Source organism: Dendrobates tinctorius, unplaced genomic scaffold (genome assembly GCF_039654945.1).
Source record: "Dendrobates tinctorius isolate UK_male_01 unplaced genomic scaffold, ASM3965494v1 ptg000029l, whole genome shotgun sequence".
Classification (NCBI taxonomy): Eukaryota; Metazoa; Chordata; class Amphibia; order Anura; family Dendrobatidae; genus Dendrobates; species Dendrobates tinctorius.
This window is the reverse complement of record NW_027361697.1, coordinates 35,972,023-35,987,676: the sequence shown is the minus strand read 5'-3', so window position 1 is coordinate 35,987,676 and position 15,654 is coordinate 35,972,023. Positions and strand designations below refer to the sequence as shown.

Sequence of the window (15,654 nt, the reverse complement as noted above, 5' to 3'; positions counted from 1 at the left end):
CAGAAGCTACGTCACAAGCTCTCAGTGTAAGTCTATGTAAGCCAGAACAAGGCCAGAACAAGGCTCTCAGAGACTTACATTGATTAGTGACCTCCGCCTCACTCCATGAAACACTGGAGCAGCCGGCAGGTCATAAACGGCAAAAGACGGACTGGAGTGGGTGCGAAAAAAGTTGAAAATGTCGGAAGGTGAGTATCAGACAGGGGTTAGGGAACTTGGATTTTAAGCACTACTCCAGTGGTCAAATAAAAAAAATTTTGAAGTGGTGCTTTAAATGAAGCATATCTGACTTTGACTCTGCTTTGTACACAGGGTGCTGCTTTGTGTTCACTACACCGCACTCAAAGATTTTTTTTTTTACTGGGTGGAGTAATTATTTCATCACATCTGCCTAAAGGAACATTCCAAACTGTTATATCTTAAGAGAATCATCTTGTTCCCTCGTTCTCTTGATTGTTTAGCAAAGACTACTAGTCTTCTGAAAAGGAAGTTCAAACAGTAAGTACCGCATACTCTTAATTCCCTCGTCTCGTTTGTATTATTTTTCCTGCATTTTGTGCACCTTAAGTTTTGGAATTAGAAATAATTAATAGAGCTATATAATAGAACATTTAGAATGTAATCTAAATTTGTAGTTCATATTGATTTTAGACGTTGGACATCAGCCCTTCTGGCTGGAAAATAACTGAGTGGTTATAATTAAATACGAAGGATTAAAAAAAAAAAAAAAATATATATATATATATATATAAATAATCAGACAGTGATTGGAAGAATGGGTATTTAAAGAGGACCTGCTCTTTTTTTATTCTTACTGCTCCACTGGCTATTTTGTTTTTTTTTTCTGCCATGCTCCCTTGGAAAGACCAAAACAATTAGCACTACATAAAAAGGCCCATAGCTCTAGAGCCGATAGATTTAAGACGCAAAAAAAAAAATGAGAACACTAAGGGAAGTAGCAGGAGTCTAAAGCCACAAGCACACATTGAATATTTGTTCATTTTGTTTTCCTCAGTATTTGTAAGCCAAAACCAGGTGAGGAACAATCCGAGGAAAAGTATAACAGAGACACGTCACCACTTCTGGAATTATCACCCACTCCTGGTTTTGGCTGCCAAATACTGAGGTGAAAAAACTCACCAAATACTCAACGTGTGTGAACGTGGCCTTGTGAGAGCAAAAACTGGCCACTTTTGATCAAGTACCAGGTCCAATTTAAAGACATTGTACAGGTTTATCTGATGAGAGGTTAGAATATATTTTCTATTTTAGTTTTGTCATAAAAAAAAAAAGCAACTGAAAAATCTTCCCATTTTAATTGTACAAATATTTGATGAACTTTTCTAATGAAACTGTTTTTCATCTAATAATGTGTCACTACTTAGATCATGAATATCAGATAAGTGAGGGCCTGACAACTAGCGCCACCATTAGGCCAAGTGCACACGACTGGATTTTCCGTCCGAGTGCGATCCGACACAACACGCGACCAATGTTATTCTATGGGGCTTCGCACATGTTCAATGTGATCCACTATACGGGTCAAATTTGGCCATGCAAGTATATAAGTGTGTGGAAATCATCGGACTGCCAGTGCAATCCGATTTTCGCGCACTGACACATTGGAGAAGACGGAAACATTTTGTTTGCAGCGTGCTCCGATTCTCTTATCCATCCTCATCACATCTTTTCATTGATAGCCCATGGCAAAGACGTGTTATTAACCTCTTAATGACCAGGCCTGAATGGACCTTAATAATCAGATAATGTTTTTCATTTTTCCTCTATTAGGCAGCCATCTTTTTTAGGTGCATATACATTACTGAAATAATTGAAACAGTTTTTCGTTGTGATGCAAATATAGAAAAAAAGACATTTTTGCTTATGGTTTTTTTTCTTTAATTGGTTTGATTTTTGACCTTCATTCTGCCATAAAAATGACTTGGCAATATGATTTTCCAGGTCAGTATAATTATGTTGATATCAATCTTTAATAAATGTATATAATCAGTCCAAGAAAATGCACAACTTTTTTTTTTTAAATTGTGTTTGTGTCACCATTTTCTATCAATGGAGCTGTGTGAGGGTTTATTTTTTGCACACTGATCTGATGTTTTTATTGATACCATTCTGGGCTACATATAATAATTTGATTGCTTTTTATTGTATTTTTGGTGGGTATTGCGGAATGTCAAGTGTTTAAATCTTTTTTTTCTTTTGAGCGTTTAACTTACATTTAAATAATTTTTATATTTTGTTAGATTGGACATTTATAGACAGGATGATAGCATACATGTTCATTTATCTACTATTTTTCTTTAATGGGAAAAGGGGATGATTTAAACTTTATATAGGGTACTTTATATATGCTTTCCTACCATTTTCTTTACTTTTTTTTTTTTAGTCCCTTTTGGGACTAAACACAGAGTTGTGTGTTACAGTATATAGTAGAAATTACATTATCCTATAAAACCCAGCTTCATGTATTTCTAAGAACCTATCACACTTGGGTCGGGAAACCACAACCAGGCCGATCTCGGACTGATTTACATCGGTGTCTCAATAAGCCTTCATCTGAGTGCATTTCTAATGTTAGGCAACCACACCCTTCCTGAATCCTGGGTATGTAATTGCTCATTATTACTTTGCTCCTGTGCTATAAGGTGGAGGCTTGATATCATCGGCGGCATCTGTACACTCTGTAATAGAAAGGTATTTTTATCTACATATTGGTGAGGATGCTTTTTTTTTTTTTCTAATTATGTGTTTTATGTCCTTTTCAGTAAACTTTTTTTGTTATAAGCAATTTCATAAGACCTTATTCTATCTATTAAGAAAAAAATAAATCCACCAGTAGATGCTGGTAGATTTCAACCTGCCATATATTGCCCTTGCCTGAATTTTTTTTTTTAAATATTTTTTATTCCATTTTTATTTTGCTAGGTAATTCAGTTAGGGCAGGTGAGGTTTTCCAATTTTCTATGGTTAGTAAACTAGTCCTTTTAAAGACCCATAATCTTTCTAACAATATGTATAAACTTCTATTGGGGTTATACTGATTTGGAGGCGGTATAGACAATACACCAAAAGCATATGTGGGGATTACACAAGTTTTTGAAGCACTTTTGTTTTTCTGCATCTAATGTAAGTCTACGGGAAAAATCGGCATGTTAAGCTCAACGTATCCACAAGGAAAATTGCCATGTTTTGGATTTGAAACCTGCTCCGTCAGCTCAGTTTACACGGAGGGGAAAGAAGATATATATATATATATATATATATATATATATATATATATATATATATATATATATATATATATATATAATTTGTAGAAGATGGGCATGAGATTTCTATAATTCCTATCCACTTTCCTGGAACTGTAAGAACTCACTGTGAGCAATTAGCTTTACTGAATTGTGAAATGCTGAGAATATGTTGGTGCTCTAGAGATAAAATATCATAAACTACATTGAGCTACTTTCTACCTGTATGGCGGGCAGGTTCTCACTCGCTCTCGCTGTGTGGAGAGGACTCCAGCGCTGAGCCCGTGTCAGTCAGTGTTACTTAGCTGGAACCAGATCGTAACTGCAGATCTCTCCTATCACATCAGTTTAACCTTTTAAATGCTGATGGCAAACATGAAGGATTTTTATAACGCTTAAAAAACGGTGGCCTTGGGCGTCCTGCGCTACATAATCACAGGGATGTCAATTGGTTGCCATGGTAGCTGGGGCCATTTGATGGTTTACTTTTCTGTGATGTGGCGTCTCTCATGATGCCCAGGTTGTGGCGGTGGTTCATCTGTCAATACCCTGCAGCATATTGCAAAATGATCTCCTGTTCAAATCTTCCGTAAAATTGTGTTTTTTTTTTTGTTTTTTTTAAATGTGTAAATTAAAGAAAAAGTAATGTATTTGGTATTGCTGTTTTGCATAAAATATGAAAATATTTAGTATATAGTGAAAGGGAAAAAATAAAAATGATGATGCCAACAATTTGCAATCTCTGCCATGCTCCTTTTTAAGGCCACCTTCATAGTTTTTTTTTTTTTTTTTTTTCCTACCTCAGTATTTGTAATCCAAAACTAAGAGTGGTTAAAATATCCAGAAGTGGTGACATGTTTCTATTATACTTTAACTCTGTTCCACTTTTGGTTTTGGCTTACAAATACTGAGGTAAAATACTGAATGTGTGTTTGTGGCCTAAAGCAGAGAAAAATGTCTTGTGTCAAATTAGTGCTGTCTGTGCTTTTTGAAGGATAACCCTCGTGCCCATAATCTACAGGTATGTACACATCTGTGTTTTTTTTTTTTTTTTTTTAATCTCCACAAACAAGAGAAACTGATACTCAGGCCAAAATAATGTCTGTTTTTCTCGTACATAGAAAATACTGATATCTGAATGAGCCCTTGATGTAATGTCATTGTTTTTTTTTTCCTCAGGAGGTTTTGGCGCATAAATCCTAAAAAAAAAAAAAAAAAAAAAAACTAGCAGTTTAACCCCTCAACAACCAATGACAGATCTCTGTCATTGGACGCCTCCCTCTGTTTGCGGGCTTCGGCAATGAGCCCACACCTTTTCCGGCACATGACAGCTGATCTGGTCAGCTGACATGTGCCGCTAACAGCCGAAGGAGGAATCGCGATCCTCAAACGGCTGTTAACCTTTGAAATGCCGCGTCAAACGCTGACAGCGGCATTTAACCCCTTAATGACAGCCAATACGTCTTTTTACTGACCTGAGATATAAGAGAATATTATCCCCACACAGTTGACAATCCACCAACTGTCGGCTGTCCACTATTGCTGACAACTTGCTGTATCACAAACGATCAGTGTTGGCACCGTCCAGATCTGTTTAACGCCTTAGTTGCTGCTGTCAAAAGTGACTGCATCGGAAAAATGGTTAAAAGATTGTGGGGGCTTCCGCTTTAATCTAATTGAGACACCAAGATTATGATTGTGTGGTCCTGATTTTTGCCATAGCAGTTCATGGCCAAATAGCGGCCTTAGCGTCTCCTAGCTATAGCGGTCAGTTCAGAAGTTAGCAACATTTAGATGGTAAACAAACATTTTTTCATTCCGGCTATACCACTTTGCATTACTTCCTGAAAATCACCTGAAGGGTTAATAAACTACCTGACTAAATGTTTCAATAAGTCAGGGGGTGCTGTTTTAAAAATGGTATCACTTTTTGGGATTTTCCAATATATAGCACCCCAAAGTCACTTCAAACCTGGATAGGTCCATCAAAAAATAAATTTTGTAACTTTCCTTGAAAAAATGAAAAATTACTGCTACATTTTTAAACCTCCTAAAAGGCTAACAAAATAAATTAGCGTTTTAAAAATGGTGCTGATGTAAGGCAGACATGTGGGAGATGTTATTTTTTAATGTTTTTGTGTGGTATGACTATCTGGATTAAACAGATAATCATTCAAAGTTTGAAAATTGCAATTTTTTTACATTTTTGTCAAGTTTCTGATATGATTTGTGTTTATTTATAAAAAATATCAACCTAAATTTACCATTATCATAAATTATAATGTGCCACGAAAAAACAATCTCAAAATCAATGGGATTTGTTGAAGCATTCCAGAGTTATCACCACATAAAGTGATATTGGTCAGAATTTTAAAAATTGGCTTCGTCACTAAGGGGTTAACATGCATTTCCGGCAATCACGACAGAAATACGGCCATCGGTAACCAGTCACGTGATCACGGGTCACCGATGGGTTGGCATGACAACCATAGATCTCCTGGAAACCTCTATGGTTGTCACTGCTGGATTGCCATGAGCGCCACCCGCTCATGTCATGTGAGGTATTCTGTTTCATGCAGGCGATCTGATCATCACCTCTATATAGTAGAGCCGATCGGGTTATGGCAGCTTTTAGTCTTCCATGGAGACTATTGAAGCATGCCAAAAGTGAAAAAGGTTTTTAAAAATATAAAAAAAACTTACAAAAAATATAAGTTCAAATCACCCCCTTTTGTTCAATTCAAAATAAAACAATAAAAAAAAAATCACACACACATAATTGGTATCGCTGCGTTCAGAATCGACCCATCTATCAATAAAAAAAGACTAACCTGATGGCTAGTGAGGAAAAGTAAAAATGCCAGAATTATTTATTTATTTTTTTTCTGTTGACATTGCATTAAAATGCAATAACGGGTGATCAAAAGATTGTATCTGCACAAATATGGTTTAATTAAAAAGTCAGCTTGACGCACAAAAAATTAAGCTCTCACCCAGCCCGAGAACACGACAATTGGAAACGCTATGGGTATCGGAAAATGGCGCAATTTTTTTTTTTTCTAACAAAGATTGGAATTTTTCTTTTTACTACTTAGAGAAAAAAGAACCTAGACATGTTTGGTGTCTATGAACTTGTAATGACCTTGCAAATCATAATGGCAGGTCAGTTTTAGCATTTAGTGAACCTAGTAAAAAATCAAAACAAAAAACAACTGTGGGATTACACTTTTTTTGCAATTTCACTGCATTTGGAATTTTTTTCCTGTTTTCCAGAACACTATATGTTAAAGCCAATAGTCATTTAAAAATATAACTCGTCCCACAAAAAACAAGCCCTCACATGGCCATTTTGATGGAAAATTAAAAAAGTTATGGCTTTGGGAAGAAGGGGTCATGAAGGGGTTAAAATCCATGATCGATTCTTTAACGATTTGAAGACTTATTGCAACAAAAAGTTCCTGAAGAAAACTGAAATCAGTAGGTAATTAAACTCTCCAATCATTAATATCATGGATTATGAACTGTTTTTGATATTTTTGGAACATTTTTGCTCCAAGAACTTCTGTGGAAAAAAAAAAAGTAGCAAACCAACCCTTAGGCTATGTGACCACGATCAGGAAGTAGCAGCGTTTTGGATGCAGCACATTTTCGCTTCCTTCTATTGATTGCAGGTAAATCCTCATGTGATCACTCAATTGTGCGAATTTACTGCATCCAATGCATTCTATTGTGGTAACTTCTGAGGAATTGACATGCTGCGGATCTGAAAGATGCGCCTCATGTCTCTGTTCCTGCGGAAACTTACATGCACAGTGGACATGAAATTTCTAGAATCCCATCCACTATGCTGTAACATCTGGATGCTGCATAAATACGCAGCGTCAAAACCGCAGCAAATCTTGTATTTGGGAACGTCCCCTAAGGGGCTTGTTCTTCAGTATTTTGCACCTGTGCCCCTTCCAAATTTTATCACCAAGACCTGTCTTCATTATTGGTGTTGTAAAGGAAGCCTTTATTCTGTGTGTGCCTCTTTTTTGAAAAAAGTAAAAATAAAAAAATAAAAATTTCAACCCCAAGCAAATTTTAGTTTGTTTTCCCCTGTGTGAATGTGCTTGTTAAAGAATAACCATATCTATCACTAGATTTGCAGGTTTTTTTATTTTATTTTTTTCCTTTAGAGATATGCACAATATTACTTCAAAAGAATAAATATGACTATATCAACTTTTTCTTTTGTGTTCTGCGCTTTTCTTTTTAAGCTGCCTTAAATATGAAGGTTGCCGTAATTGGAGCAGGCGTAAGCGGCTTGCCATCCATTAAATGCTGTCTGGATGAAGGGTTGGAACCCACCTGCTTTGAAAGGAGCGATGATATCGGGGGGCTGTGGAGGTTTACTGTAAGTAGCAATAGGCTGTTAATTTTTTACAATTTAATTTCCTAGATCTCCTTGCCTTATTAATTTAAACATGCATGTTCCCTATCTCTGATAACACTTCTATACTACTAGTAAGGTTTTAATTGTTTTGTTTTTTTATTGTCTAACTGTAGCAACCATTGATGTGATATGTTATCAGTGTTCTCTGTAGCAGCATTGTGGTATTAAGAAGGAATAATGAAGAGACGCATGCAAAAAAGTGCTCTCGCCCTGCAATTTACAGTAGTTTCCCAGGGAGAGTTTTTTCATGATACCTTCATTTCTAACTAATCATCCTAAAAATGACATATGACCTCATTGCAACATGTATGTGAAAAAATTGGTAGTGGTGTCATTGATATGCATCAGTGTGTCACCCGTGTGTCCATTTTTACAGTCAATGTTATCAGTGTTTTTTCATGTATAGCTAAAGAAATGAATAAATTGCAAAGCTTCTCCTATCTTTTGCAATGTTGGATATGTTGAGTGCCCAGATGACATCCGTGTGCTGTACTTGCTATTCACGGACCCATAGACTTGTATTGGCCACTGTCATCTGTGCTGCCAGAAAACAAAACTGATATGTCTGTGGGTCGCCCTCCCAGGGCTGTGGGGTACTCGGTACCAGGCCGCTGTCGGCGGGATGTGTCACAGCAGTGGTGACCCGGTCCGTGGCCCTGGGCGTCCAAATCAATGGAGGAATGTAGTTAATGGAATAGTTCGTGACGCCACCTGTGGTGTTCGGCAAGTAGGATGTTAGGCCGACTCTGCATGCAGATCCTCTGGGGCTGGTGCTGTATTGCAGCCTAGATGGTGTAGCTCCCCACTGGTGAAGCTGTAGCCCCAGGGCAGCGTGGATGCAGTGAAAGAGGAGAGGTGCAGGCGGTGTGGAGAATGGTACCCAGCTGTAGCAGTGCTGAATGTGTTAGCGCACAAATGAATGGAGGACACCGGGGCCTGTAGTTTCAAAGCTTTACTCACAGTCCGTTGTACACACACACACAGGTGCCTGCCTCCTGGCAGTGTCCTCCGGGTCAGAGACTCAATCAACCTCCGGGCAAGCCAGGATTCTCCCCTCCAACACTCCGCCAACATGTACCTTTCTGAACGACTCCTCTATAGCGCCTTAAAGTGTGAAGATCTCCTAGTACTGAGCTACACTGGAGTTCCTCCTGTCAGATGTTCCCAAGAACTCTACTTGTACGGCAGACAGCTGTAGCCTGCTTCGGGGACTCCCTTCTCCTGAGTTCCGGCTCTCTATCCAATTGCTGTTGTGCCCCAAGTCTTAGATGGGAGTAGTGCATTTACAGCCAACTACTCAACCGGTGTCTGCTGCAGAACTATAAGTGTCCATAAAACCTTGGGGACCGGGCCCCGGCTTTGCGCTGAGAACCTATAGGCAGGGTTCCTCCTCTAACCCACGTCCTCTCTGTTCTCTCTACTCCTTCGTTCCATACTTGTCTGTCTTTGTTATGGAAGCTTAGATTTCGGTTCTACGTCTTTCTCCTTCTTTTCCTTTCCCGTGCCAGCTGGCTCAGATCACTGAGGCAGCTGCAGCACTCCTTCCTCCATCCCTTCTTCCAGGGATCCTCACTCCTGTCTGAGTGAGTGACTTCCTACCCGACTGACCTTCTGTCAGACTGACCTGTCCTCCTACACTTTCCCACTCTTTTATGTATCTTAACTCCACCCACCTCCCAGCACATCCAGTGTTCCAAGCAGGGAACCACCAAAGATGCTCTGCTACCCTCTGAGCAAGGAGCCGCATGGTGGTTATGCAGAACTACCCTGTTGTGTGGTGTGCGAGCGTTGGAGTGTGGAAAGGAGTTCCCACCTTACCCGGATGGTGGGGTACCACACCTTGGAGAGAGGAAGGTGCAGTACCTCGGTGGCGACTGAGCCTCAGGGGCGCCACATTTGTGTTTTGCATGGCCACGTGGTCCATGGAAAAAGACATGTGAATAGCACCATAGATTATAATGTGAAAAAAATGTTTCAGCTCTCCCCTTAGCATCCTTCGGATAGCAGGAACCACACCGTCGCACGGAGCCGCCCTGGCCTGGTGGATACAAGTCCAAGCACACAGCAATCTCCAGCGATCTCAGGCAGGAAGGTAGTTATAAAAAATATTCCTTATGTCTTTTCATTAAAAGAGCATGTTACAGGTAGTGGATACCCCAGTGGATGGTAAAAAATCAGACTTGTTTCAACTCAAAGGAGTCTTAATCATGGATTCCAGCTGTGTATGTGGGCATGCAGGTCATAGAGAGCTGAATAAAATGACACCATTATAGCTGAAATCAGATGTCTTATTCCAGAGAAATACATATTTTTGTTAATGTGTGAATCGGCTGTTAAGATCTATGGGCTGGACGTAGATCTCCCTGAGAATCTGCCTCCAGAGATTATTATAAAAGAAAGGAGGCGTTGCCAGTGTGTCTGTCATTACATGTCTCAATCTACTCTTCTGATGTGTGTGGCCTGCCCGTAGATCTTAAGAGCTAATTTACATGTTAAGAAAAATGTGACCGATTAACAGCTGTTAACCAATTAAATCCTGCTCTGAATCACTGACATCAGAATTTAAAGCAAGCCGCCCAAAAGTGCCATTCATTCATCCTGCCTGTCGGCGCCTCTGTCATGTGATCGCAGTGAGCCAATCGGATGTGATGACCCTCGTGCCTGTCATTATGATGCTCCTGGCTTGTGGCTGGCACTCATAAGAAACTAATTTCTGCTATACATAGCAGTGCTCAAGCATTATTATTCAAAGCACAGGCGATGGGATGAATGCAGTTTCAAGTCTCCTAAGGGGACTATTAAATAAAGTTTTAAAAATGAAAAATAAAAACAAGTTTTGCCCCATTGAAAATAAAAATTACACATTTGGAATCCCTGCATTCAGAAATGTATGATATATCAAAATAAAAAAAATAAATTAATCTGATCAGTAAACAGAGTAACGAGAAAAAAATTTAAATCCAGAGCATTTTGTTTCTCTTTCCCCCATGACGGCACCACGGAGAAAGGGGATCCGCCCCATGGGGCCAGGAAACCTACAGATAAAAAGGCGGTACCTCTCTCCCGCATCAGCTGGTTTCCTGTCCCCATAGGGAACCTACAGACTTACCATCGGATCCAGGGCCGACCAGTCTGGAGGATGACAGTGGGAGTCCCCTGTCCCGGCTGGGGCGGTTACTTGAGGTGCCACAGCTGGGGTCAGCGGGCCTCCAGGGTGTGCGGAGGGTGAGGCAGCAGAAGCGCTTCCTCTCCTGGGATACCGTCCTCCAAATGTGCGGCCGGAGCAGGTACCAGGGTGGGAGAGCGTCAGCAGGTGTGGTATCCCCCATGCGTGCCGGCAGCTTGAGGAGACGGCGCCGGCCTCGGCGCAATGAATCACCGGGGGCGGCGACAGTGCGAGCATGGGGCGGGGCTTGGCCTAGGCGATGTCACACGCCACAAGGCATCTCTGGGTAGGCCGGGCCAGTGCGCGTGCTCGGGGGCCACCGGATGACGTGGGCAGCGCAAAGCATCTCTGGGAGCCGATTGGAGATGCACAGGCGTTGCTCACACCGGAAAAAAAAAAAAAAGAAGAAAAGAATGTCCCCCCCCCCCCCCCCTCACTTGATTAAAAACGGGCAGGGGGAACAGCACTGCCTGTAGCTGACACCATGAGTTCCGAGCCTCCAGAAGAGCAACAGCTGCTAGACGTGTCCTCTGACACAGGACACCAGCAGCAAACGAGGAAATCACTGCAGCAGCACTGCAAGAAGGATGCCAAGGACCAGGCACAGCGACACAGGAGCAGCAGCCGCTCTGAATCCCGACGCAGCAAAGAGTCTGGTGGGACAGGGGTCCCAAAAGACAAACCGTGAGCAGAGCCGGGGCCTACTTCTGATTTGGTATCCTTCTTTGGTCTGGTGGGTAAGTAGACTACGTGAACGTATATACTGTAATTAGGGCCTGTCCTCCTTCTTATAGGGGAAAAAGTGTACGCAGAAGGCCAACCACAAGATTTGCCCACTATGCAAGGTGGAGCTCCCCACAGTGTGGGGGGGAAAAGGCTCTGCCAATCCTGCATTGAAGATACAATATGCAAGGAATCTCCAGGGTTTGCTTCTAACCTTAGAGCCCTAATTGTCCACCAAGTAGAAAACACCTTCAAAACCCTTCAGGGAAAAAGCAAAAAGCATAAGAAGCCTAAAAGAAAGGAGCCTGAGTCAGATCATAGTGATAGGGAGAGCGAATCTTCTTCATCAGGCTTGGATAGCACTTCATCTGACTCCTCGTCCTCTGTGGAAGAGGGTCCCAGCTGCTTCCCTATAGAGGAAACGGACAACCTAATAAAGGCAATCAGAACCACTATGGGACTAGTAGACACCAGGCCCAAAAGAACCATTCAGGATGCCATGTTCAGTGGGTTAGAGCAGAAGGAGAGGAGGTCTTTTCCCATGAATGATAAAATCCAGGCGCTTACAGAGGGAGTGGAAAAGGCCAGAGAAAAAGGGCCTTTGAGGACATGGGGACACTGAAAGACCCCATGGACAAAAAAGAGGATACATTCCTAAAAGGAGCTTGGGAGGCAGCCGGAGGAGGACTAAAACCCGCTATAGCCGCCACCTGCACAGCTAGAGCCCTGATGGTGTGGCTGGATCAGCTGGACGACCAACTCAAGAACAAAACCCCAAGGGGTGCAATCCTAGACTCCGCCTTGTTAATGAGAGCAGCGGCGGTGTTTCTAGTGGACGCATCAGCGGATTCGATCAGGTTGACAGCCAGGGCAGCTAGAAAGGGCTCTATGGCTCAAGTGCTGGACAGGAGACCTGCAAACGAAAACAAAACTCTGCTCCATTCCCTGTGAAGGGGAATTCCTTTTCGGACCCACACTGGATGATATACTTGAAAAAGCAGGGGACAAAAACCGGTAATTAGACCTACCGGTAATTGTGTTTCCAGGAAGCCATCCTGACAGCACGCTGGAGGACGTCCTTCTTATCCACAGTGGGACAGGAAACCACGAGAGTTCAAAAGGACCCTCCCCTCACCACCCTTCAGTGTTTTCTCAAAGTAACACATCTGGATGGATGCAAGAAGATTTTTATTTAACAAAATTTCCACATACACATGTTACATCACAATAGTACGGATGAGTATTCTAGGGAGGGAACTAATAGTGCTGTCAGGATGGCTTTCTGGAAACACAATTACTGGTAGGTCTAATTACCGTTTTCCAGGTCACCACCTGACAGCACGCTGGAGCAGTACCAAAGGAGACTGGTCCTAGGGTGGGACTGCCGAATGCTAATTGTGCGGATACCACATCTAATTTATAATGTTTAGAGAAGGTACTGAGACTGGACCAGGACGCGGCTCTGCAGATCTGCTCTGCCGAGGCTCCCCCCCCCTCTCTGCCCATGACGTGGCCATGGCCCTAGTTGAGTGGGCTTTAAGGTTCTCGGGGGGGGGGGGGGGGAGATTCTGTCCCTGTGTCCTATAGGCTAGACTAATTGTGGATTTAATCCATCTTGCAATTGTGGACTTAGACGCCTTTATTCGGACCACTATATTGAATGAAGAGATTATCTTTCCTCCAACGCCTGGTTGCGTCTAGGTAGCTGAGTACTGACTCCCTGACGTCCAGGTTATGGTAGGCGCTCTCTTTCCTATTCTTAGGGAATTGACAATGAAGGGAGCACTACCTCCTGATTCATGTTTGAATCTGAGACTACCTTTGGAAGGAAAGCCGGGTCAAGTCTTAAGATTACTCTATCGTTAAACACTTGTAGATAAGGGTCCTGGATAGACAGGGCCTGAAGTTCTCCTAGCCTCTTTGCTGACGTGATTGCTACCAGAAATGCCGTTCTGATCGAGATGTTACCAACCCCTATGTCTGCCACTAGCTGGAATGGGTTTTTACATAGTGCATTGAGGACTAGGTTAAGATCCCAGGGGGGACCCGACTTCCTTATTAAGGGCCTCAGCCTCTGAACTGCCCTGGAGAACCGGGCTACCCAAGGGTGTGCTGACAGGGCGCAGTCATAGAACACACTAAGGGCTGCAATCTGTACTCTTAGCATACTGGGTCTAAGACCCTTTTTGAACCCTACCTGCAAAAAGTCCAGGATTTTTGGGATATTGGGGTGGTCAGTCTCAACTGTCGTCTCTCCACAGAAGCTGCAGAATCTTTTCCAGATCTTGTTATATATTGCAGCGGTTACCGGTTTCCTACTCGCCTGCAGGGTCGAGATGTCGTCGTCTGAGAGGCCCTTTGATTTTTAAGACCTGCCGCTCAGGATCCAGGCCGACAATTGGAGTGCTTCTGGTGCCAAACCGGACCCTGGTGGAGGAGGTCCATTCTTTCTGGTAGAAGAATGGGTTCTTCCTCTGCCATCTTCCCCCAGCAAGGATAACCAACTTCTCTTCGGCCAGAATGGTACTATTAGTATGACTCTGGCTTTGTCTTCGCTGATCTTCCTGAGAGTTCGCGGTATGAGAGCGATAGGTGGGAAGGCGTATAACAGGCCCCTGCTCCATGATTGCGATAGAGCGTCGATTCCTGCTGGGTTCCCCAGAGGGTTGAGAGTAGAAGGTCTTGACCTTTGTGTTCTGCTTGACTGCGAACAGGTCTATCTCCGGCGTTCCCCACCGGCTGCATAGGTTGTTGAATACCTCGCTGTTCAGCTCCCATTCCGTTGCGACGACTCTTCTTCTGCTGAGAGTCTGCCACCCGGTTCTTTTCGCCCTCTAGGTGCACTGCTGAGATCGAGAGGGTGTTTCTTTCTGCCCATCTGAAGATCTGCTCGGCTAGGTGCTGCAGTCCTGGGTGTCTTGGGCCGCCTTGGTGACGCAGGAAAGCCACTGTCGTGGTATTGTCCGATAGTACCTTGACGTGCCTGTTCCTCACTAGTGACTGGGCGGACGATAGTACCTTCCATACCGCATGAAGCTCTCTGAAGTTGGAGGACTCCTTGCTGTCCTCTCGACCCCCATCGTCCCTGGTAGTATCTTCCCTGGACGTGTCCGCCCCAACCTTGCTGACTTGCGTCTGTGGTGACTATGACCTCTGGGACCTGGATCCATGAGACACCGGTGCGTAGATTCTTCGGAATGGTCCACCACCTCAGGGAATTCCTGACTCGGTGAGACAATTGGATCTTCTTGTCTAACAAGCTCTGCCTTCTGTCCCAGGAAGACAGAACTGCCCATTGTAGATCCCGAGAGTGGAACAGGCTCCACCTGACACAGGGAATACAGGATGTCATTAGGCCCAGAATCTTCATGGACTCTCTGATAGAGACCCGTTGTCTTGCGAACTGGCAAATCCTTTCCCTCGTGCTGGTCTGCTTTACCTCCAGAAGGTAAGACATTCTTTCCTCTGAGTCCAGCATTACTCCCAGGAACTTTATTTTTGACTTGGGTACTAGATCTGATTTTTGCCAGTTTATAATCCAACCCAAGCTCTGCAGCGTGGAAATCAAAGACTGACAGTCGAGTCTGAGCCGGGCCACTGAATCTGCTAAGATGAGGAAATCGTCTAGGTAAGGGACCACCGTAATATTTCTGATTCTTAGGTAGGCAACTATCTCTACCATCAGCTTCGTAAAGACCCTTGGAGCTGAAGCTAGCCCGAAGGGGAGGCAGCGGAACTGGAAATGCTAGATTCTTCCCTCTTTCCTGACTGCAAACCTGAGATATCTCTGATGGTCTGGGTGGATGGGAACATGGTAATATGCACTCTTTAAATCTAAAGTACACATTACCGCCCCCTTGCCTAGGAGAGGAATCGTGGATTTTATTGATTCCATTTTGAACCTTTTGTATCTTAGCCACCTGTTTAGGGGTTTGAGATTGATTATAGTTCTGGACTCTCCTGACGGCTTTCTTATTGAGAAAAGGCTTTAGTGCCCTCTGCCTTCCTCTCGCGCGGGTACTGGGATAACTGCGGCCGTTGTTAGGAGGTCCTGAATATCCAGC

The 15,654-nt window shown here is 43.0% G+C and overlaps 1 protein-coding gene across 5 annotated transcripts in view; it reads left to right on the top strand.

Annotated features, from left to right (window-relative positions):
- Positions 1–332: 332 nt before the first annotated feature.
- The window catches only part of LOC141085934 (dimethylaniline monooxygenase [N-oxide-forming] 2-like), a 95,762-nt gene continuing 80,440 nt past the window's right edge, over positions 333–15,654 (top strand). Inside the window, exons 1-2 of one of the 5 annotated variants that reach the window (XM_073571591.1) lie at positions 333–498; positions 7,526–7,662. In XM_073571591.1, the coding sequence (XP_073427692.1) occupies positions 7,537–7,662 (126 nt within the window). In that variant the 5' untranslated portion in view covers positions 333–498; positions 7,526–7,536. Of the gene's footprint in view, positions 499–2,495; positions 2,733–6,724; positions 6,748–7,525; positions 7,663–15,654 lie in introns of those variants that run through there. The other 4 variants (XM_073571592.1, XM_073571589.1, XM_073571590.1 and 1 more) reach the window with 4 other exon arrangements.